This window comes from Manis javanica, chromosome 15, assembly GCF_040802235.1.
Source record: "Manis javanica isolate MJ-LG chromosome 15, MJ_LKY, whole genome shotgun sequence".
Taxonomy (NCBI): domain Eukaryota; kingdom Metazoa; phylum Chordata; class Mammalia; order Pholidota; family Manidae; genus Manis; species Manis javanica.
In genome coordinates, this window is record NC_133170.1 from 84396346 (window position 1) to 84418606 (window position 22261).

A 22261-nucleotide genomic window follows, 5' to 3' on the forward strand; every position below is an offset into this window, starting at 1 on the left:
CTAGATTCAGACTGTGTAGATGAAGGTCAGTAAATGGTAGGTAGGTATGGCCATCCCTTGCTGTTGTAGGGTGTGGCCTCCAATCAAACGCCAGAGCAAGAGCTCTGAAGACTAGGAGACGTCTGTGGGAAAGACTTGAAAGAGGGAAGCACCCTAAAAATACATGAGGGCTGACCAGGAAGGGCCAGAGATGGGGGATGTTATTTATTCCCTGTGTTCCAAATTGTTTATTTTCATTTGGATTATTTATTGAATAGGCAATATGTGCACATAGAGGAAAATTCAAAAATTACAAAAGTAAACTGTCCCCCTCCCTCCTCGGTCCCAGGCCAGTGGTTGGCTGTCCTCCCCTGCAGCAACCACTGGTATTTTTTCCAGAGACAAACTAAACTGATACACATATATACAACTCATTTACTTGTTAATGTTGCGGCAGCATACTTCAAAAACGGTGTTCTCCCCCTTCTTTTTAAAAATTTAATACTTCTTCATTTCCTTAACATTCACTAAATATCTGCAATGTGCAGGCACTGTTAAGCCACTGCAATGCATCCAGGAACTAGACACAAAACCCCTGCTCTCACGGCTCTCAGTGGGGGGAGCTAGACAATCAACATAAATTACATAATACGTTAGAAAATAGTTGATGCCTGGGAGAAACAGAGCAGAATAAGAATTAGGAGATGCTGCAATTGTAAATAGGGTGTTCAGGGGAGGCCTCATGTAGAAGCGACATCTGAGCAAACTGGAAGGTGAGGGAGGGAGCAATGTGATTATCTGGGAAATGCCTGTCAGGGAGCAGTCAGAACAAATCCCCCGGTGCCTGGCGTGTTGCGGGAACAGCAAGGAGGCCAGCGGAGCATGTGCGGGATGGAAGGTGGGGGGTGGGGTGGACAGCAGGAGAAATAGGAGAGGAAATGGGCCACGGCAAATCACGTGGGGCCTCTGGGGCCATTAAATATTTCATTAAATCTGAGAGAGAGGAGAAGCCATTGGAAGGTTTGGCTCCAAGGAGTTACATGATCTAATCTGTGTTTTAACAAGAGGCTCCTTGGGGCTGCGGAACTGGGAACAGGATAGGAGCCAGGGTGGAGGCGGGGAGACCAGTTACAGGGAGAGAAGATGATGGCTTAGACCAGAGAGACAGCAGTGGAAGTGGGAGGGAGAGAGAGGATACAGGATTTACTGATGGATCAAATACGGAGTGTGAGAGAGAGTCAAGGGATCTTGGAGATCCCTCCATACCAATATATAAGAAAAACACGAACTATTTAGATAACCAGGAAAAATCTTAATATATTATGAAAATAAACAGGCATTTCACTGAACCCCTACCAGAGCTACCTCCCCTCCCAGGCCACCACCCCTCCCAGGCACGGTGATCACCTGGGAGGCAGGTTGCGCGAGTTTCTCCACGGTCAGCCCTGTCCAGACCCCACCCCTGGAGCCCAGGCCCAACCCCTGCCCCTAGACCCGCCCACCTCCCCGCCCTCAGGCCCCGCCCCCGTTGCCATGGTGCCTGCCGGGGCTTGGGCCGAGTCCTGCGTCTCTCCAGGCAGCGGTGCTGCCGGGCGCGCGCCGCTCCCACGAGGCTCTGGTTGCTATGGTGATCGTTCGTGCAGGCGGCGTCTGCAACAGCTTCCGCTGCGAAGCCCGCCCAGACCTCGCCCCGGACGTCCAGGAATCGTCAGAGCCCGCGGAGCCCGCGCGCCGCGCGTTGCCTAGGTGATCGCCGCGGCCAGCGCCGCCAGAGCCGGCAGTGCCGCGCGGGAAGCCTCCGCAGCCGCCGCGGGTGAGTCCGCCGCCCCCTCCCCCACGCTCGCCTGCGTCTAAGCGGGCACGTCCCGGAGGCCCCAGCTGGGGGGCGTCGCGTCCCCACCCCCTCCCCCGGGCGTGTCCCGGGCGTGGGGCTTGCAGGCCCTGGGCCTCCGCACTTCCCGCGCACTCACCCTAGGCCAGGCCCGTGCTGGTCCCTGGAGGAAAGCCCTGTCAGATCAGGGAGGACAGCCAAGGCCACCCTGGTGGGGAGAGGGCTGGACAGGAGGACACGCAACGCTGTTGACCAGGTGTAATGAGCCAGGCTCTGAGCAGGTGAGGGCCTTCAGGAAAAGGCCTGTGGGCTGAAAGCTGAGGCCCCCGACCCACCTAGAGCCTTCAATTCCTCAGTCACTGGAAGCTGGGGACTCCTCCCCATTCTATACCCCCCCGCCCCCTCTGATGCACAGCCTGGCTTGTGCCATGCCTCGCTCACAGCCCAGTTATAACTCAGAGGGGCCCACTTCTGGTGGGACACCCCGCAGGCAAGCCAGGTCTCCCCTAACCCTACCACCACCATACTGCCTGCAGATTGAAAGACGTGACCTCTGGCCCATGTTCCTGACAGAGAAGGAGGCTTGGATATGGTTTTTAAAATGCTGCAAAGTTAGGCCGACACTTGCGGGTGAGTCGCCAGGGTTTTGCACACTCCCTAATCTTTCCCTGGTTGGGTCCACAGGACAGTCTGGAAGGATGAGGTCCTCCCTGATGCCTTTGGGGCCCCCTGTGAGCCGGGACCGCATCATCACCAGCTTCCCTAAGGTAGAGAATCCTTAGGCCAGCCCTTTATGTGTGCACTGTTCTCCTGACACCATGCCCACACCCAGCTTCCCCACCCACTCACCACTGGAAACAAAGCAGGTGAATCCAAGAGGTCAGGCCCTCACTTGACAGACCTCAGGGACTTACCAGACTCCTTGAGACACTGGAGACTTCGGCAATGACCTGCCCAAGGTAGACCAGCATTAACGGTGACACCAGGAGGCAGTGTGGCTTGGAAGTTAAGGGCACGGACTTTGAGATCAGATAGTCCTAGGTGTGAGTCCTGACTGTCATTTAGCTGTGTGACCATGGGCAACTTACTCAACCTCTCAGAGCTACTGATACACAAGGATAATTCCTCTCAAGTTGGGTGCCTGGCTCATGGTACATAGGGGCTCCCTTGCCTGAGCTGTTGTCGCTGCTGTTCTCATTATTATCATTACTGTTACTATTACCAAAACAGCACTCCAGTTTCCTGACACCAGATCCAGTTTCCCCCATCCTTATCATTCTACCTTTAGTTCCTGCGGAAAACACAGCTGTCTTCCATCTGAGCTGAATTCCGTCTAATTGAAGCAGGGAATGCAAATCAGTACAACCTCCATAAGGGCAGTGAGGCAGTATTTCCCCACATTGCAATGCCCCCACCTTCTGATCCAGCCATTCAAGTCCAGGCCTTGCAGCAGATGGTAAAGCAGGTCAGACCCAATGTAAATGTCCACTGAGCAGAGGCTATTCAAACAGCAAAACGCTACAAGGCACCTCAGGTGCTGATGTGCAGTGAAGGCCAGAGTAAATTAAGTAGAAATGCAAGGAAAGGAGCAGAATTAAGTAGAAATGCAAGGAAAGGAGCAGTGTGTGTAGCATGCTCCCACATTTGAAAAAAAGGAGAGGGGAGAAATGCCCTGTGTTTGTTTTGTACTTGCCAAACTATCTCTGGAAGGATATGGAAGATCCTGCTATCAGTGGCTGCCTCCAGGTGGCTTGAGACAAGTATGGAGGGAGAAATCCTCTCCATGGAGTGGCCTTTGTATCTTTTGAATTCTGTTTCCAGGCTGGTAAGGAGGAAGGAGGTGACTGCAGGCTCTGGGCATTTGGAGACTGCAAGCCACTCCTTCTCCCCGTCGTCTGCCTTCCCCCAGAGTTCTTTCTCCACACACCACAGAGAAGGCCTTGGTGCTCAGATCCATGGATATTCCCCCAGGGGTTCCCATCTCAACAGGGGCCCAGGCAGTTGCTTCCCTACCAGCCTGACAGTGGTAACTCTGGGTGACAGAGACTGGTGTTTAATGAACCGAAAGGAAGGGAAGCTTGATTGGCACCAAACAGTCCAGGTCTCGTGGGACAAAGGGCCCCATATTCAGAGCAGGACAGCAAGGCTCAGAGAAGTAGGGAGGGCTGCCTGATGTCACACAGCTGGCATGGCAAAGCTAGGACTTGATCTGGCAGTGTCTGACTCCTGGACTCTGGTTTTTCCCTGCCCTGAGAGGCAGGGGAAATTGAAAAGATAGTAGGCAACCACCCAGGGTCACACAGAGGCTAAGGGAGACACAGGCCTTCGTGATCCTGAGGCCATGCTGTTAAGCCACTATCCAGTACTGCTTTCCAAGACATGCAGAGGACTGGATGTGCCTTCCAGAACATTTTCCATGTACATACATGCATATTTTTAAAACAAAAGTGGCATCAGAGATCCATAGAAGGCACGGGAGGATCTTGGAGCTAAAAGAGGCCTCATAGCCCACCACTCGTCTCACCTGAGAGGCCCAAAGAAGACAGAGACCTGCCACATGCCTGCAGCAAAGGCACAGCCACCCGAGGCAAAACCCAGCTTTCTGGGTCCCCACCTGGCCTTTGGGTCTGTCCCCTGTGCTGCTTCTGGGAACTTACAAGACTTTGGAGACTGGAAACTATTGACAAGATTGAGGCCAGATAATGTCAAAGGGATCATGGAAAGCTGATGAGGCTGCCAGCCTCGGGAGGGAAGGAGGGGCTGCTGGGAAGCAAGCTCCCGCCTCGCTGCCTTGCCCGGTGATGGAGCTGCGGCTTCCCAGGACGATGTGTCCATCTGTTTGTCTCTTTCCAGTGGTACACGCCCAATGCCTGCCTGCAGCTCAGAGAGCATTTTCACGGTCAGGTCAGCACCGTCTGCCAGAGCAGGAACACAGGGACTGCCGGGTGAGCGCCACCTCAGCCCAGGGGCGCGGGATGTGGGGGAGATGGGGAAGGAATGCGTGCAGGAATGATCGTGTGAATGAACAGAGGAAACAGACTATACCAGTGCGACCCAGTACAGGCCTGAAGACCGCTGGGGTCTATGTCTGGCTCTGCTCGACATTCCTCTGCCACATGGAACCGCTTCCCCTTTTCTCAGTAAGTCAGACACGTGATTTTTCAGCCTGAGGTGTCCGTGCATGTCTGGAATGTTTTGCCTGCTCTTCAGGTCCCAGTGTAATGATGTCAAGTCCTCTGGCGGCTTTCTCTGAGTCCCTCACTACCCACCCCTCCAAGCTGGGCTGGCTGGGGTGCCCTTCCTGTGCACCGAGTGTTTTTCCTGTGGAATTATGCGTTTGCCCATCTGGGCTACTCACCACACCTAGCCTGGGAACCTGGGCAGTACCTGGTGTTGCCAGCACAGAGATTTTGCAACAGTCGCTCCTTTTTTTAACAGGTCCAAGGGCAGCTTTCGCCCCTCATCCTGAGTTGCCCACAGTCTGCTCAGGGAGCCAACAGGGCTCACAGTCATCACACAGGTGTGGTGAGGCTGAGGGGGAGGCCCAGCTTTCCCGAGGAGGCACCCAGTGAGGCAGGGCTCTGGGCAGAGCGGCTTAAGCGGCACGGCCGTGAGCTGAGGGGATGACCACTGATTAGATGGGGCTGGTTCAGACTTCCTCCCTGACTCTTCCCAACAGTGCTGGGAGGTAGGGAAAGTGAGGCACAGAGGATACCTTCACAGCCCCGTGGTGGTGCCTTCAGTCCTTCATCTGTGGAGTGGAGTCAGGGCCACCCTGCTCCAGAACTAGAGGCCGCCTGGGAACAGAGTAGATACAGCCTGAGCCCCTGCAGGCTTGGCCAGTTGCCATGCACCAGGTCACCAGGTGACACAGAGGTGCCCTCTTGCTGTCTGCAGGCTGAGGAAGTGCCTGGTCAGATGTTTACTCGTTGAGCATCTTTGGTGTGAGTGTGGAAGCTCTTAAAGTATCACCAGGAGTCCTGGGAATGCTGCCACAGGGAACACAGCACTTGCACAGTGAGGGGCCAGCTGCTCTCAGTGCACAGGGTCCCTGAGAGTGCGAGATCCCAGTGCAGACCTGAGTCCTGGCCACAACTCGCCCCTTGACCTGCCTGGCCCTTGCAGACACCTCCAAGGAAACAAGTGGCGGTGATGTCCCAGTCAGGGAGTACCTGCCTGCAGGCGCACAGCCCCTGGCCGGGGAGGAGAGCGCAAGGGCGGTGCCCCTGTGCCCATATTCCCCTGCGCATGGGCGTCGTGTCTCTGCACCCCAGCCTGGACAACCCCACCTAGGGCCCTTCCTCTATTCCTCCAGTCACTCTTCAGGCCCAGCTCTGATCCTTATGACGGGGACATGGGCCCAGTGGGGTCAGGGGACTGCCCCTGAGACAGCAGAGCCGCTGGAACAAACACAGGCTTTCCTGCCTCTGCTCCAAGGGCCAGGGGTGGGGACAGACACCACAGAGTGTCTCAGCAGGTGGCCACGCCCTGCCCAGGATTGAGGGGTGGCTCACGAGTGGGGAGCACAGGGAAGGAAGGGTGTGTGTGTGAAGATGCTCTTGTGACCATGCAGGAGAGCAACATGGCCGTATTCTTAACAGGCTCAAACTCTCCAAGGTGGTGGTCGTCGGCGATCTCTACGTGGGCAAGACCAGCCTCATCCACAGGTGGGCCCGCCGGTCGCTCCTCCAGGCGCTGGGAGGCCCAGACAACATTGTCATAGTCGAAACTGTGTAGCTGCTGAGGACCACATCCCAGAGGGGGCGCAAGAAATTGGGGCTGGGGGATCGGGCAGAGCGCGTGGCATCCTGGGAGCCTGGCACTCCTCGCACTGTCCCTGGCGCCCCAGGCACACCTCACTGTCTTCCCTGCGAACCGCTGCCCAGCTTCTCTCTCACCAGCCCTGTCTGCCTCTTGGGCTGCTCCAGCCGCTCTTCCCCTTCGCAGCTCTTGTTGGCGGCTCCGTCCATCCATCCTGGTCTCTGTGGACCGTCACTTGTACTCCCTATGAGTGGGTTTTCGCTGCCTCTAGACTTTGCACCCAACCTCTCTGATGACTTCCTCTGCTCCCACAGGTTTTGCAAGAATGTTTTTGACCGTGACTACAAGGCTACCATTGGCGTAGACTTTGAAATCGAGCGCTTTGAGATTGCCGGGATTCCCTACAGCCTCCAGATGTAAGTCGCCATTATGCCATGCCGTTTCCTGTGTGGCTGTGGGTGGGCTCTGTGGAGACTCCTAGGAGGGCCTCGGCAAGCTCATTCTCAACTGTGCCCTGTGTCACTCAGCGGGGACCCACCTGGACTAGCAGGCCTGGGGGCATCGTGTGCAACAGGCTTCCCCAGCTCCCCAAGACCCTGATGGTCCCTCAGTCCCCATGCATGTCTTATGTTGGTCATCGGACCTGGGAAAGTCCTCAGAGCCTGGTGTGCCTACCCATCCCTGTCCTCCCCTGAAGCCCCGACCGCTCCAGATTCTGGCTCTGTGTCCCCGCCCCTCCCCTGCCTGCCCCTCCACGATCCCACTCACCAGGTCAGCTGGGTGGCCTCAGCAAGTGGCTTCAGCCTCTGTTCCCATCTAGAAAATGGCCAAAACTGGTCCCTGCATGCCAGGCTCTAGTGGAGGTCACACAGTCCGTATGCCTGCCTCAGGCCTGCTGCACGTCCCACCTGACCCCACCGCCCTTCCTCTGCTGCCTCTGCTCCTCTCCCTCTGTCTGTCTGTCTGCCTTCCTGACAGACACCAGGCCTCTGCTCTTTGTCGCCCATTAGCTATGGCCTTTCCCTTTACTGTCCCTCAGAAGAGCCCGGAGGCTCTCCCCCAGGCTCACACTTTCCCATTGGAGCTCTGGACCTTGCCTCCGCTCTGCTCTGGCACGGAGAAGATGCTGAGGCCTGCCGGCACCCTAGCCCTGCCCTCTCCTGCGTGGCCCTCCCCGTCCCAGGCTTTCCTGCATGGCTGCCCCTGTGCCCCTTGCCTGCTGCTATGCACCAGACCTGTGTCCCGGGTCTCTTCCCTTCTCTCCCTAGGGCTCACACTTGCCCCCCTGGCTTCATTCCTCAATCCTCTGTGCCCTGCCCAGGCCGAGCCTGAGGATCGTGCGGTCCACACAGCACGCACCCTCTCCTGGAGTTCAGCCCCTAACTGCCCAGATGGCACCCTCTTCTCTAATGACAGCCCCAGGGCAGACCGAGAGCCAAGTGGTACCATGGAAGCTCGCCCGAGGGAGGGTGCAAGGTCAGACTAGGGCAGAAGAGGCTGTGAAAATGAGCTGTGTGACCAAGGGCACCTGGAGCCAGGATTGCTGAGGAGCGGCGAGCTGGGGGTACAGCCAGGGTGGAGCCGTGCAGAGTGTGGCCCGTGGCTCGGCTCACCGTGGTGGCCACTGGCTGTGTCTAGGCTCAGCTCCTCACTCTCCTACATGGGGGCTACTACCGGCCACCCAGCGGGCCCCACCTCCAGGCAGCCCTCCTGGCTCCCTCCCAGCTTCAGAAATGGAAGAAGATGTGAATGAATTAATGAAAGAACAGAGCCAAAACGTTTCATATCATGCTGGATCACTCAAAAAATTTTCAGACTATAGTCTTATTCATGGCTTATCTACTTTTCAATTTATGGAGAAAAATTAAAATTTGATCTGTTAATTTACAAAGGGATGAATTTTGAGGGCTCAGCCCTGCTTATTGATGTCCTGGGTGGATAGATCTGAGCATGTGCACCCCCTCTGCTACAGCATGCCCATGGCAGTCATCATTAGCCGGTTCTTTTCCATGGAGCCAGAGCTGACTGATCAGAGTCATCCAGGAGATGCAAGCCCTGTCCCTGTCAGACACCCCCACCTAGGGAGCTGAGAGTCCCCTCCACTACAGCGCAGTGTGAAGCCGTGACCAGTCACACATGATCACACGGCAGAGGCGCAGCTGGCAGCCTGGCCAGGAGCCCTGGTCCCATTTGCGGGGCCTCCTCCACGTGTGGACATCCATGTCTTCAGAGGGAGCTATTCAGGTTGCACATTATCTTCTCATTGCACGGTCAGAAGGACTGAGCTACAATTCCATTCGTCCGAGCAGTGCACATACTAAGGCTGTGCCACCCCCTCTTGGGCATGACTCCCACTGGGGAGTTCCCACCTGGGGCATCCTAGGAAGGGTCACGAGGAACTGAAGGGCAGGGGTGGCCGGCTGGCAGTGGCGCTTCCTGAAGCCCATGCAGCTGGGCAGCTGGCCAGGCTCTTGGTCTGCCCACCCACAACCCCACTAGCCTGCCTGCCTAGACCACTGCTGTTGTTTAATCTGCCACCCTCTGTGCCCCTTTCTCTCTCCCACTGCACAGCTGGGACACAGCAGGGCAGGAGAAGTTCAAATGCATCGCCTCCGCCTACTACCGGGGTGCCCAGGGTGAGCAGCTGGGCGACGGCAGCGGTGGGGCCCTCAACCCCGTGCAGCAGGGGGGGGCTCCTCCCCGGGCTCAAAATGAGAAGGCACCAAACCTGTCCTCCGAGAACCACTGAGGACATTCCCCCAGGCCCCTGCTCAGGCGCAGGCAGCTGCCTGCCTTCGGCCACCAGGCCGGCCTCCGCAGCCGCACCCTCAGGGCTCCCTGTGGCCGTGGGCACTCCTCCTAAGTCTCAGCCCCAGAGTCAGCTCAGGAAGATGCTCAGAGGTCAAGAGTGTTCCAGAGACCCCAGAAAAGAAGAGCAGAGTCAACTCAAGGAGGAAGTGGGGAGCTAAGGGAGAACTCAAAGTATGAGGCCGTTTTGTCTACCTAGGACTGGTATAAGAAAATCATACGTTTTCATTAAGATTTGGAAAAAGCAAAACCAGGAAACAAACCATGCGTGCCCGGCCGTGGGTTGGAGCTCCGGCCCTGCCACTTCTGCTGTGGCCCCTCTCCCGAGGGGATGACGCCACCTGGAGACAGCAGCCGCCCCGTGACCCACGCCCAGCATCCCCACCGCCATCAGCTTCTCCGTCTGTTGCCTCTGCCTCGGGCTCTCCAGCCATCAGCCAAATGCCGAGGGGCCCCGCCTGCCCTGCTCACACCCCAGGGGCCAGCAGCATGCAGGCTCTCTGCAGTTCCTGCACGCGGGGATCCCCTTAGGACTCCAACGGGGCCCGGCCCCCGGGCCAGCATAGCGCCAGTGGCGAGAGGAGCCGAGGGCTCGGGGCTTGCATCTCTGTCCTCTGTCCGCCCTACTCCTCAGAAACTGCTTACTTAAAGCTGGTTGTTGGTGATCGCCCTCAGAACCCCAGATGCCTTTGGTTGACAGTCTGCCCCGCATTAGTCCCTTGACCAGGAGCTTTTCAAGTAGCTGCACTCATTCAATTCTCACAGCAACCCTGACAACTAGAGGTGTTCTCACCAATTCACAGATGGGGAAATCGAGGCTCTCAGCAGTTAAGGCCTTCACTGAGCTCCCTTGGCTGTCAGTGGCAGAGCGGGGATTTGAACACAGGAGCCCGTGACCATGGCTTGCCTCCCTGGAGCAGGGCAGCTGGGGCCCCCTGTGCAGTTGGCTGAAGCTGCAGCAGAGCCCCTGAGGCAGAGGGGATGGAAGTGAAGGGGACCTGCTAGGTGTGGGTCACGAGGGTGGCGGGAGGATGGGTCCTGAGGGGTGGCCATGGGTGTCTCATCTTGGGGTCCAGGGCTGAGTGCCTGGGGGCCCCCTGGCAGTTCCATGGGAGCCGGCTCCTCTCTGGGCCACTGGGGAGCAGGGAGGCGCCCAAGGGGAGCCCCTTGTCATGTGTGTTTGCCTCGCCTGTCGCTGAGCGGCTCTTGGTTCTTCCCTTGTGCACAGTGATCGTCACAGCCTTTGACCTCACTGACGTGCAGACTCTGGAACACACCAGGCAAGTCTGGGACTCTGGCCCCCGTGGTTCCCCTGGGCTTGGGAAGCTGCCTGGAAGGGCTCCCCCACATCGGGGCCCAGGAGCCAGACCCTGACAGTGGCTTCAAGTGACCAGGTTTGATTGTCAGAACCAACTACCCACAGGCTGCTTTCTGTCCAGTTGCCTTGTTATCCCTCAAGATTTGTACCCATCTGCTGAAGGCAGGGCTGGCTTAGGGGGTGCAGCCAGCGCAGTCCCATAGGGCCAGTGTGCAGGTCCCAGGCCTGCTTTAATGCCCTGCTGCCACCATCCTGAAAGCCTTAATAATTGCAGGATGAGGGGTCCAGCATTTTCACTTTCCCTGGGCCCTGCAAGTTGTATAGCTGCTCTTGTCTGAGGGGACTCGATGTGTTGGGCAGAGATTTGGTCCAGAGAGCTGACAACATGACCCATTCTGGGAGGCCCTCCCTCTTCTGCCGGAATCTGCACCTCACCTGTTTGGGGTACTCACACCCAGCATCTCACCAGCCCTGTGAGGGAGGCCGCGTGGTGGTCCTGCTGATGGAGACGTGCAGGACACCCAAGCTGACACAGGCTAGGGCAGAGCCGCAGCCAGGATGGAACCCTCACTTCCCCTGATGAGCACTCCAGCATCCCCACCCTCTGCGGTCCAGCCAAGGCCCCTCTGGCCTCAGAACCAGCACCCTGTGGAGCCAGGCTGGGTCAAGGTGCCCTCCCTGCACCTGAGGCTGCACCCCCGGCCCTTGCTTTTCCTCGGGCCCCGAGGTAGACGAGTGTCGTATCTCAGCCTGTCTCCCCTCTGCGTTTCAGGCAGTGGCTGGAGGACGCACTGCGGGAGAACGAGCCGGGCTCCTGCTTTGTGTTCCTCGTGGGGACCAAGAAGGACCTTCTGGTGAGCTGAGCAGAGCTGGAGGCCCGGGGGGCCTTTAGGAAATGCTTCTGCTTTCAGCCCAAGCTTGGTGGGTAAAGGGTTCATTGACGTGCCTCTGTGGGAATTTGAAGACCGCATGCAGGCCTGGGAGCTGCAAGTCAGGGGCACTGGAGTTGCCGTGCTTGTCCCATCAGAGAGGAACACCTGGCCCTCAGACTTGCCCAGGACCACTGGGGCCCCATCCCAGGCAGGCATTCCCCTACCCCAAGGCTGCCCAGCCCAGGGCGACATGGGGAAGGAGGAGGCACAGTGGGCAGTGGCAGCCACCTCCCTGGGAAGGCTGGGCAGCTGGGCCAGGAGGGCTGCTTCTCCCAGTCAGGGGCTGCATGCGAGCAGGTGGAAGTGGAGGCCGTGCACCTGGCCAATGAGATGCAGGCTGAGTACTGGTCGGTGTCCGCCAAGACAGGTGAGTGAACACGGGGCTGTGGGCACGGTGGGCTTGGCCAGCTGTGGGAGGCCCACACATTTCCTTCTGTGCCCTGTCGCGTGTCCGCACCCCAGCCGGCTATGCTGGCGACTGTGCGGGGCCTTCTTTTCCCTGAGCAGAGTCTCCTCATCTCTAGGAGACTGGGTGCCCTGCCCCAAGGATGACAAGAATAGTGACACAGATAGTGGGGTCCCTGTGCAACCCCACCTATGGGGCAGGTCCGTTTTTCCCTGTGAGGTTGCTCCAGGGTCCAGGGAGGAAGTGAGGACTGGGGCAGGAATGTAGCATTCACCTGCAACCATTGCACGTCCTGCCAGTCTCCCCATGGCTGCTGGGTGGGCAGCACCCCTGGTGCATAGGAGGGCCCATAACAGGCGCTTCCATCCCTTCCCCAGTGGCCATGTTGATGCTGAAACATGCCCACAGCCCCTGGCCCTCACGCACAAGCCACAGGTCTGCCTCCCCGGCCACATTAGGCCCCTGGGCTGGGAAGGTGCCCAGCGCCTGAGCCGCAGTGTCCTCATCTGGGAAGTGGGGTGATGATGCCCAGTTCATTTTTATCTTTGATGGAAAAATGTGTTTTAAGTTACAAAAGCCATAATGTGTTCACTGAGAAAAAGTTGGAAAATGCAGAGAAGCAAAGAACAGTCCAAGAACACAGGTTGTGGAGGGATGACATGGCACAGTGGTCAGCGCCCAGTGCGTGGTCGGCCTCTGAGGCTGGGGCCGCAGGGAGGACTGCACCCAGCAGTCCTTGTCCCAGGCGAGGGGCCTAGGGCACACCTGGCCAGGAACTGGGGAAGGCGGTGGTGGCCATGCTGAGGGTAGGCACTGTGGTGGCAGCACCACCTCCAGCCCAACACAAACATGAATGACAGTGCCCATGCCTGCCCTGTCTGCTCCTTCCCAGCGGTGTCCCCTGTGTCCTCTAACCACGATAACAGCACAGAGTGCTCCCTGTGAGCCAAGCAGATTGCCCTGTGCAGTGTGCAGGTTGTTAACTACAGGGGCCAGTGTGCATGCTGGGAGCTGGGACCCGGCCCTGTGCCCAGAAGAGCAGCCGCCTCCACCTGAAGCAGGTGGCTCGTTAATCCTTACCGCTGCCCTCAAGACACGTGCTCAGAGGTACAGGACAGCAGGCACCGTCTGATTTCTTGTGTCCCAGCGACCAGCCCACAAGAGGTGCTCAGAAGCAATTGATTGGAAGAGTAGTAGATGCTGGAAAACCAGGCCCAAAGATACGAAGGAGCTGCTGAGCAGGTGTCTGGGGCCTGCACTGCCCCTGCCCTGGCCCCACATCTGCCGGGTCCCACCCACGTGCAGCTGCGGATGTGGGCAGAGGCAGACAGGGTCACGGCTGTCTGGTGGGCCCACAGGGGAGAACGTGAAGGCATTCTTCAGCCGCGTAGCCGCCCTCGCGTTCGAGCAGTCGGTGCTGCAGGACCTGGCGAGGAGGAGCAGCACCTGGCTCCAGGTCGGCGACGGAGACCTCATCCGTGCGTACAGGTGGCCCCGGGTCAGGGCGGGGGCCCACACCCTTCAGCAGGAGACTCCGCTGTCCCCTTCACTTGCTGGCCTCTGCTGCCCTCTCTGGGCTGTCTTTTCTCCTGTCACTCTGACCTCAGGCCCCCCCTCCCTGACCTCACCTGCCAGCCCAGACCCTCCCTGACTTCCCTGTCCTCCTGGCAGCCTCCTCTTGGGCCTGGCTGGACATCCCAGGCTCCACAGATGTGCGCTGGCTTTGGCTGTCCTATTCCAAGCCTTTGGGCACTTTGTTCCACCACCTGGAATGCATCCTAAGCCTCGGCCTGTGCAAGCTCCCAGCTCTAAATGGCAGTCACCAGAGGGTACCAGCAGGGGGGCCGGCCCAGTGTCGGCTGCAGGCACTGGCTTGACGCTAAGTGGCTTCTCCCCTCTTCACAGAAATAGACGGAAGTCCACCTGAGACCCAGAAGAGCAGGCGGTCCTCCGGCCTGGGTTGCTGTTAGCTGGGGCCTCAGAGCTCCCACTCCCAACACACACATGGACGGTGCTGTCCAAGGCTGTGCTGTCCAAGGCTGTGGAGCAGCGCCATGGAGCCCGAGCTCTGCCATGTGCTGCTCACCCGCCGTGCTGACCCCAGCTCTCAGCCACTTCTCTTTAGCCAGAGGAGCCAGGAAAGGCCTCCACTACCTGCCTGGGGGCCCCACACTGCCCGGCTGCTGCGCGCACTGTGGTGATCATTCAGAAGGCCAACGCATCTACAGAGTCACTAGGCAGTCCCCCCTGGTCATAAGGGGCCTCGGGATTGCAGACAGGGGACCTCTGGGCCCCCACGGCCCATATCCTTGCCCTCGGTACACATCCGCAGCCCACTCAGGTGCTCTCCCAGCTCGCCTGCGCAGGCCTTACCAAAGCCAGCTGGAGGGAAAACCCACCTGCCATCCCCACTCAGGACTTCTCGGTTATTAATACAACTTGCAGTTCTGGGCCTCAGGGCCCCAGGCTTCGCCATTCCCTGCTCTGCCCCAGACTTGTGGGATCTATGGGCCGCCTGCCTCCCTGGAGGAGGATAGATGAGCAGGTCTCTGGGGCCCTTTCTGGCTGAGGGGCTGTCTCTGGCTCTTCTGAGACCCCTGGAGTCCTGCCCTCCTGGTCAGTGGATGAGAGGACGGGCAGAACAGGCCTCTTGCCCCACTCTGGCCCACTGTGGACGATGAATTTCCCCAGCCGTGCCACAGAAAGACGGCTACCCAGCTAGCCCTGGGGTAACTCACTGCTACAACCCTCGTGCATGGCACTGCCCTCCTTCGCCCCCGGTAGCAGTCACCCAGACTGCTGGGCTGGTGCCTGCCATTGCCCTCGCCACCCCTCACCCACCAAGAAAGCCTGTACAAGAAGGTATGGGGAACAGCAAATGCCAGGTATGTGCCTCCCAGGGCCTTTGTGATGGCGTCTACCTGTTTTGGGAGGACATCAGAGACCCACTAGAGTCTGGTGAGCTCCCCTTCTGCACACCCAGAGCAGGCAGGAGCAGTCCAGGCCTCCCTCCCCCGCTCCTGCCCCAAGTGCCCCTCTCTGTGTCCTCTTATTTGCTTCTCCATGGAGGGCTGTTAACTACCCCCTCCCGCCCCATACTCCACAGCCCTGGGCATGCGCCCTCTCATCCCTGCCACCTCATGCCACAGGCATGTGGGCATACCCTACCTGCTTCTCCTGGATGGTGAGCGTTTTGTGGGCAGCAGTTCTGACTAATGCCTTCTCCCAGCACCCTGAACAGTGCCTGGCACACTGCAGGCGCCCAGTGAGTTCTCATGGGCTGGCAGCTGTCACCAAATATCAGCTGGGGAAGAACACTGGCATCTTTTTTGCTCATCCCCCTTCACCATGTTGTAGCACCCTTACAGACATAAAATACTTCTATGTAAATCACTCTTAAAGGAATTACATACATGCTCATTGTAAAACAAAGGAAGACAGTACACAGCTCTGTATACGCAGTCAAAGTCCCGCTCCAGTCTCTGGAAGTAAGTGTTGTTGGGGGCTGGGAGGAATCCTTCCAGACTGTTCCCGGGCAGCACCACCATGTTTGTTGGCTTGCTCGTTGTTTAACCAGAATGACCTCTCGCCCCACAGGCTGCCTGGCAGCCTGCATTCTTGATGACCTGCTGGGCCCTCTCTGCACATAAAGCCTGCTTGTTCCTTTAGCACCTGCCACTTTCCCTTTGTGGATGGACGGGGGTCCACTTACCTTGCCCCGCATATGGGACATCTGGTTTGTGTCCCACTTTGAGCTTGTACAGAAGGTGCCGTGGCCATCCTTGCAGTCAGAGCGTTGCGTACTCCAGATCCCCAGAGACCTTGCAGGCCTTCCTGTGGACTGCAGCCCCGGCTTGGTCGACTAGACACAGTCTCAGGAGTCGGGCTGTGCTGAGGGTGCCTTAGGACCGGGTTTGCGGCACACAGCAGAGAGTGGCCCAGGGTGAGCGAGGCCGGCTCTCCACAGCTCCCTGCCCTCGCCCCTTCAGGCCCCAGAACTGGGGGCAGTAATGGTGCCCAGCGGTTACTAGCTCCTAAGCTACAACCACACGGGCTCCTACATGCATCCTGAGTCGATGGCCCTTCATTAAACTACTTGTGTTGTCCGCTGTGTGTGCTCCACCGTTTCCCAGGATTGAGGTGGCATCTCCTCCGTCAGAATCACTTCCATGTGGTTCCATTGATGTGAGTCAACAAAGACATTCTCAGACTTCAAAATGGGGCTGTGAATTTCCCTAGCAGAGGCCCAGGGCCGTATGCAAGTGCTCCAGAAACATTTGTCCCCCTGCCACATTTCCCCAGCCCCTTCCCCACTCCTCCCCTGCTCTTCGAGCCCACGTTCTTGCCCTGGCACTTGAGGTCCCTTACTGGCCGCCCGGCCCACCCCTGCGGGCACTGTGCTCCAGCCTGCCTCCCTGGTCACGGCTCAGTCTGCAGGTACTAGGCCCTCTTCTACGCCCAGTGGCTCGGGCGCTTCTCCCCAAGGAGGACTTGATGGGTGCCCCCGCCACTCCTCACAGTTGTCAACTATGGGTGTGGTTGTCTGTGTCTGGGCTTTACCCCCCATCCTCTTGTGGGACCCCCAAGAGCCAGGCGATGGTTCCTCTCCCAGCACCTCCTAGGAGGAAGGCCCACACTAGGTGCTCAATAGGTGTAAAAGGGAGGCGAGAAGGCTGCTGGTCACTCCCAGCACACATACTGCACTCTGACCCGATGCCCCCTGCCTGAACGTAGACCTCCCTGGGGGACAATCCTGTGCCTGGCTCTCCTGGGCGGTCAGAGCCAGGGTGCCTCACCACCCACCCAGAGGCCCCCCAAATCCTTGCTGGCATCAAGCAGTGAGGGATGGTAGGGACTCAGTCATAAGATCTGCTCTTGGGAGGAGTTTGGAAGGAGCCAGCCACAGAAAATTCCAGAGAAAAGTTGTGCATGCCTAGGGAAGGAGCCTCCTGCAAGGTGAAGAGGGTCTGGGCACAGGAAGGAGTTAGATCGGGAGGTGGTGGCCAGGGGAGTGCTGGGTATTGATCGTTGTATAATCACTCCAAAACTTAGTTGCTAGAAGTAACAACCATTTATCATTTCTCATGATTTTGTAGTTTGATTGGCTCTTCTTTTCCAAAGTTTGTGACTAGGGCACTGGAATGAATGTCCCAGTAGTTTAAAATGGCCTCTTTTTTGTGTGTCTGACAGTGGGTGTGGCATCTGCCTGGATGCTTGGCAAGGCCTCTCCACATGGCGGCTTGGGCTTCCTCACAGCATGGCAGCCAGATTCCAGAGAGTGCCCCAAGGGTACAACCCCCAGCAGGAATGTGCTTGTCTGTCTTCCCTTTGCATCGCCTGCCGCAATGGGGCATTTTGGCCACATGTCCCACTGGGCAAAGCTCAGAGTCAGTGTGGGAGGGGGCCCCGTAGTGTGTGGATTCTGGGAGGCCCAGTTCACCAGGGGCCATGACGAGGAGCTGAGGAGAAGGGGAGAAGGTGAAGGGCCCTGTCCCACTTGCTGCTCCCCCTCTCTGCTGAGCAGCCCCTTACCCCGTCCTCTGCCAGTTTCCCCAGGGAAGCCTGCTTTGGCCTGACCCCCAGGTTGGGCACCCTACATCCCTGTCTCCTTGGAGGCATCACTGAAGCACTCACCGTTCTTCTGGCCTTGGTGGTCCACCTTGTTCACTGCTGGGTCCCCACCAGCAGCCCACCAAGTGTCCGAATGAGCGGGTGACCCAGGCATGTAATGTGGCTACCACTGGAACTTGCACTTCGGCTCCTTGGAGGGTGAGGCCAGAGCCAGGGTCAGCCCTGACCCCAGCAGGCACCGTCATCGACTCCAACCCACTCACTTTGGCAGTTCTGGCCCAGCATTCCCAAAGCAGGGCCATCAAGGAGTGGAGCCCCCAGCCTCTTGGGGGAGCAGTGAGAACCCCACTTGCTGAGCACGGAGGACCCGGAGACCCTCGCTCCATCACAGTAACCCTGTGGTCTGGGTCATGACCCTCCCATCCCCATCTAACGGATGAGGAGCCAGGCCCCAAGAGCTGACAGGATGGTATGAACCTGAGTCCCCTCCTCGGGATTCCTAGTCCCTCTCTCACCTCCTCTCCCACCTCAGCTTGGGGTCTGATCCCAGTGGTAATCCCACACCGGCAGCCTCACCCTTGCCCCTTACCTGCGTGTCTCCCAGTCAGTGGTCCCAGTGCCCTGCAGCCCTGGGCTGTGACCCTGAAGGGGGTTGGTTTGCTCAGCCCCAACCACACCCAGCGCACCCACCCAGTCTCCAGCATAGCTAAGAAGTGAGCCAGTCAGTCCCTTCCCCCACCACCCCCTGCTCCCTGCTCCCTGAGCCCCCGATGGCTTGTCAGTCCTTCCCCAGCCCCTGGTCACGTGAGGAAGGCTCTGCAGTGACCCAGAGCCAAGCACTCAGCCTTCTTCACCTCCAGCCCTGGGCACCTGCTTGCCACTCCCTCCCTCCAGCCCTGCTGTGGACCTCTGGAGAGCTCTGCCATCTGCTGTGGCCTCCCAATGTCACCTCCCATATGTTGGGCCTTCTCCTGAGGGAAGTTGATAGGCAGATGGGAAGTGTGGCTGGCTCACCGCCTCCTTCCAGGCAGCACAGAGCCTTCTTGGCCTCCACCCCCTCATTCAGATGCCCCCCTAGCATTCAGGGCCAACAGCCACCTGTCTGAGCTGTACCCCAGGAGGGTACAGGAGTGGTGCCCTCTGCCCCTAGGCTGCTGTGAACAGGCCCTTTGGTCTGTTTGCTGCCCACCATCTTCAAGGATACATGATGGATGGTCGGGAAGGAATGCGGCCCCAGGGTCCCCTCGCCCCCCACAGGTGGGTGGTGCCACCTGGCTTGCAGGTGGTCTGGGTCTCTGATCATTGGAAACCACAGTCTGGCCCATCGCACTGGCCAGGCCTTCAGGAACAAGCTCATCTTGTCCCAGCCCCTATGCCCTCTGGGAAGGCCAGAAGCCAGGGCCTGTCGAGATTCCCCTGGCTGTAGGGGCCTCATCAGTAATTGACCGTACAGAAGGCAGGTGGAGTTACAGCCGAGGGGGCCCGAGGAAAGCCCATACCCTCACTCATGCAGAGCCCCTGGCCAAGGAAGCCCCACAGGCACCCGCGTTCCCACTCCGCGCTGGGGGCTGGAGCCTGGAGGAGGTGCCCAGCCAGGCGCTGTCCAGCACAGCGCAGGCTGGCAGGACTGAAGAACAGCTGTATTGGTGGTCGGCCTGGTTTGCTCATCTTGCTGCGGCTCCCTGGGGCCGAGAGATGACAGATGAGGGTCACATCCCGCCTCAAGGCCCTCCTCTGGCCTCTAGCCCCCAAAGCTGGTGGGGAGGAGGGTACAGAGCAGTTAGGGAAGGAGCAAGCAAAGACCTGAGCTTTGAGTTGGGTAGGTCTTCAGGCAGAGAGCAGAATAGGTTAACCCAAAGAAACAGAAAGTAGAATAGCTGTTATGGGGAGTTGGGGCTGGGGAAAGGGGGAAATGTGGAGCAACTATTTAATGGGTATGAGGTTTCCTTTTGAAGTGATGGAAACATTTTTGAACTAGGTACTAGCTGTGGTTGCACAAAGTTGTGAATGTTTTAAATGCCTCTGAATTGTGCTCTTTAAAATGGTTAATTTTATGTTATATGAATTTCACCTCAATTGTAAAAAAGTATTCCTTGCTCAAGGCATTTGACGTCCATCTGTTAGAAAACTGCTGTTGTAAACTGATTTTGCAAGAACAAGACATCTTTTTACAATTGGTGTCACCACCAGTATCATATCTACCAGGTCTAAGCTGGGAACAGTTGCCCCTTCGATGTGAGCCCTTGTGCAACCCTCAGCCCCAACTCCCCATAACAACTATTCTACTTTCTGTTTCTTTGGGTTAACCTATTCTGCTCTCTGCCTGAAGACCTACCCAACTCAAAGCTCAGGTCTTTGCTTGCTCCTTCCCTAACTGCTCCTTCGATGTGAGCCCTGCCCAACCATAGCTGGCCGCCCTGCTCAGGAAGTCCCCAAGGGGGGCAGGGGTGGCCAGTCCATTTTACAATGAACAAATGGACATCTGAAGGACAAGTCAGTCCCTGGTTTCACACTAGTGGGGCCTTCTGCCTTTTGAATGACACAAAGCACACCGGCCAGAGGATCTAGAGGCCTGGGCCTCAAGCCTGCCTGCAGCTGAAAGGCTGGGTGACCTGGCAGTACCCTGAGCTAGTGGGAGGATCGAAGGAGATGCTAGAAAAATGCTTATCCATCCCCCTCAGTGAGCAGGTCCAGGGACTGCTCCCACCCTCGGCTGGCACACCCAAGGGCTGGCTTAACTTATCCCCAGGGATTTTTCATTTTTAACATTAACAGCTTTATTGAGATATAATTTATATATCATACAATTCACCCATTTCAAGTATATAATTGAATGCTTTTTAGTATTTGTATATCCACAAAGTTGTGCCATAATCACCACTGTCTAGTTCCAGAACATTTTCAAAAAGAAGCTCATGGCCACTAGTGTCTCTTTCTGTTCCTCCCATTCTCCCTATCCACAGGTGACCACCAGCTTGCTTTCTATTTCTGTAGATTTGTCTGTTCTGGACATTTAGTATAACCGGAATCATACAATATGTGGCCTTGTATGACTAGCTTCTTTTACTTAGCATAACTTTTTCAAGATTCATCCATGTCGTAGCATTCCTTTTTGTGGCCGAATAGTTTTCCATTGCGTGAATGTATCACATTTATCCATTCATCTGTTGATAGATATTTGGGTTGTTGCCCTACCCGGGGCTTTAAGGCATCGGAAGTTCTATGTTCTGTCCAGCAGAGGGGGCTGTTGCGGGCCAGCCGTCCTCCAGCAAAGGGAAAAGGCAGCCTTGGGAAGGGGTTTGCCAGCACTGTGACGGGGGCTCAGGAACTGCTAAGGGCTGCTGCTGAGGATGCATGAGAGGTGAGTGTGTGCGCTTGATTTTTAAATGTTAAAAGCAAAATAACTACATCCCTGAAAATGAAGGAAATTGAGGGTAGACATCACCAATAATCCTACTTCGCTTTCCCATTTTAGTTACTGTTTTATTAAAAACAATACATCTGTTGGGAGTGATGGAAATGTTTGTTATCTGATTGTGGTGGTTTCATGGGTGGGTACAGATGTCAGAACTCATTGAAGAGCACACTTTGGATATATGCAAATTATTGCACATCAATTATATATCAATAAAGCTGTAAAAAATAAAAATAAAAACTAACATCAATTTCTTCAATTACAAAAGATAAGACATTTTCATTATGGAGCATTCAGAAAAGCAAAACGGAGAAAATGTCACTCGCTGCTCTAAGACAGCTGTGGAGCTCCTGGTGAAGTCCCCTCCACCTGCTGAATCCCCTGGAAGTCCCCCTGAGACCAGCACTTGTGGCCCATCAGCCTCCAGCTCGTGCAGCCAGCCTCCAGCGCCCATCCTGGCTCTGCTGGCCTCATGGCACCAGACCCAGCCTCCCTCCACCAGAGGGCTCAGCAGCCATCGCACAGGGGCCCTGCCCTCTGCACCAAGTCCGCATTCCTTGGGACTACTGGGTCCCTGTCATTTCCCTGGCCACTGCCCTCTCGGGCCCTCTGCCTCCGCTTCCCTCCTAGTCCAGCTGCTGCTCCTCCCCACCCAGTCCCCTTGGCAGCAGGGGCAGTCTCCAGCCCGGTGGCCATAAACACCAGCTATTCACTAACACCACTCCCATTTCTGCCTCATCTCAGTGCTCCCGGCCCCCGCTCTCTCCCCCTGCCTCCTCCCTGTGGGTAGGCTATGGGCACCTGAAGTCTCATGTGGGCACCCTGGCTTCACAGTCACAGTCAGTGACCCACTGACCACCCCATAGCTTCCTCTCTCCACATCCAACCTATAAGTCCAGAACAGTCCTGGAATCTGACCTCTTCTATCACCCTGCTCGCACCCTAGTCTGGGGCACCAATGTTCCTCACCTGCACCAGGGCCATAGCTCCTGACTTCTGACCCTGCTCCCACCCCCGACCCTCTACTGTTTGCACAACTCAGATCAAGTTACTCTGCAGCCTATGACAGCTACAAATAAGGCTATTTGAATTTAGATTCATTAACGTTAAATCAAATTAAAAAGTCAGTTCCTCAGTTGGAGTGGCCACATTTTAGGTACTCAGGAGTCACACCAGGAAGATGGTGGCCTGCTGTATTATTCAGTGCAGAGTACAGTAAATGCCCATTATGGTTAGAAGT

General features: G+C 57.1%; 1 protein-coding gene across 11 annotated transcripts; it reads left to right on the forward strand.

Moving 5' to 3' along the window:
- Positions 1-1517: 1517 nt before the first annotated feature.
- On the forward strand, positions 1518-16141 carry RAB36 (RAB36, member RAS oncogene family). 11 transcript variants are annotated; one of them, XM_073222615.1, is made up of 12 exons: positions 1524-1792; positions 2347-2440; positions 4664-4755; positions 5249-5330; positions 6412-6477; positions 6886-6987; positions 9143-9207; positions 10608-10663; positions 11474-11551; positions 11910-11996; positions 13183-13513; positions 13941-16141. In XM_073222615.1, exons 3-12 carry the CDS (start codon positions 4677-4679, stop codon positions 14003-14005), a joined length of 1011 nt encoding a protein of 336 aa, XP_073078716.1. In that variant the 5' UTR covers positions 1524-1792; positions 2347-2440; positions 4664-4676; the 3' UTR covers positions 14006-16141. The 11 variants fall into 11 exon arrangements, with proteins under 11 accessions (XP_036849421.2, XP_073078718.1, XP_073078716.1 ...); XM_073222614.1 differs by lacking the exon at positions 2347-2440 and adding an exon at positions 2495-2577; XM_073222616.1 differs by lacking the exon at positions 2347-2440.
- Positions 16142-22261: the final 6120 nt, after the last annotated feature.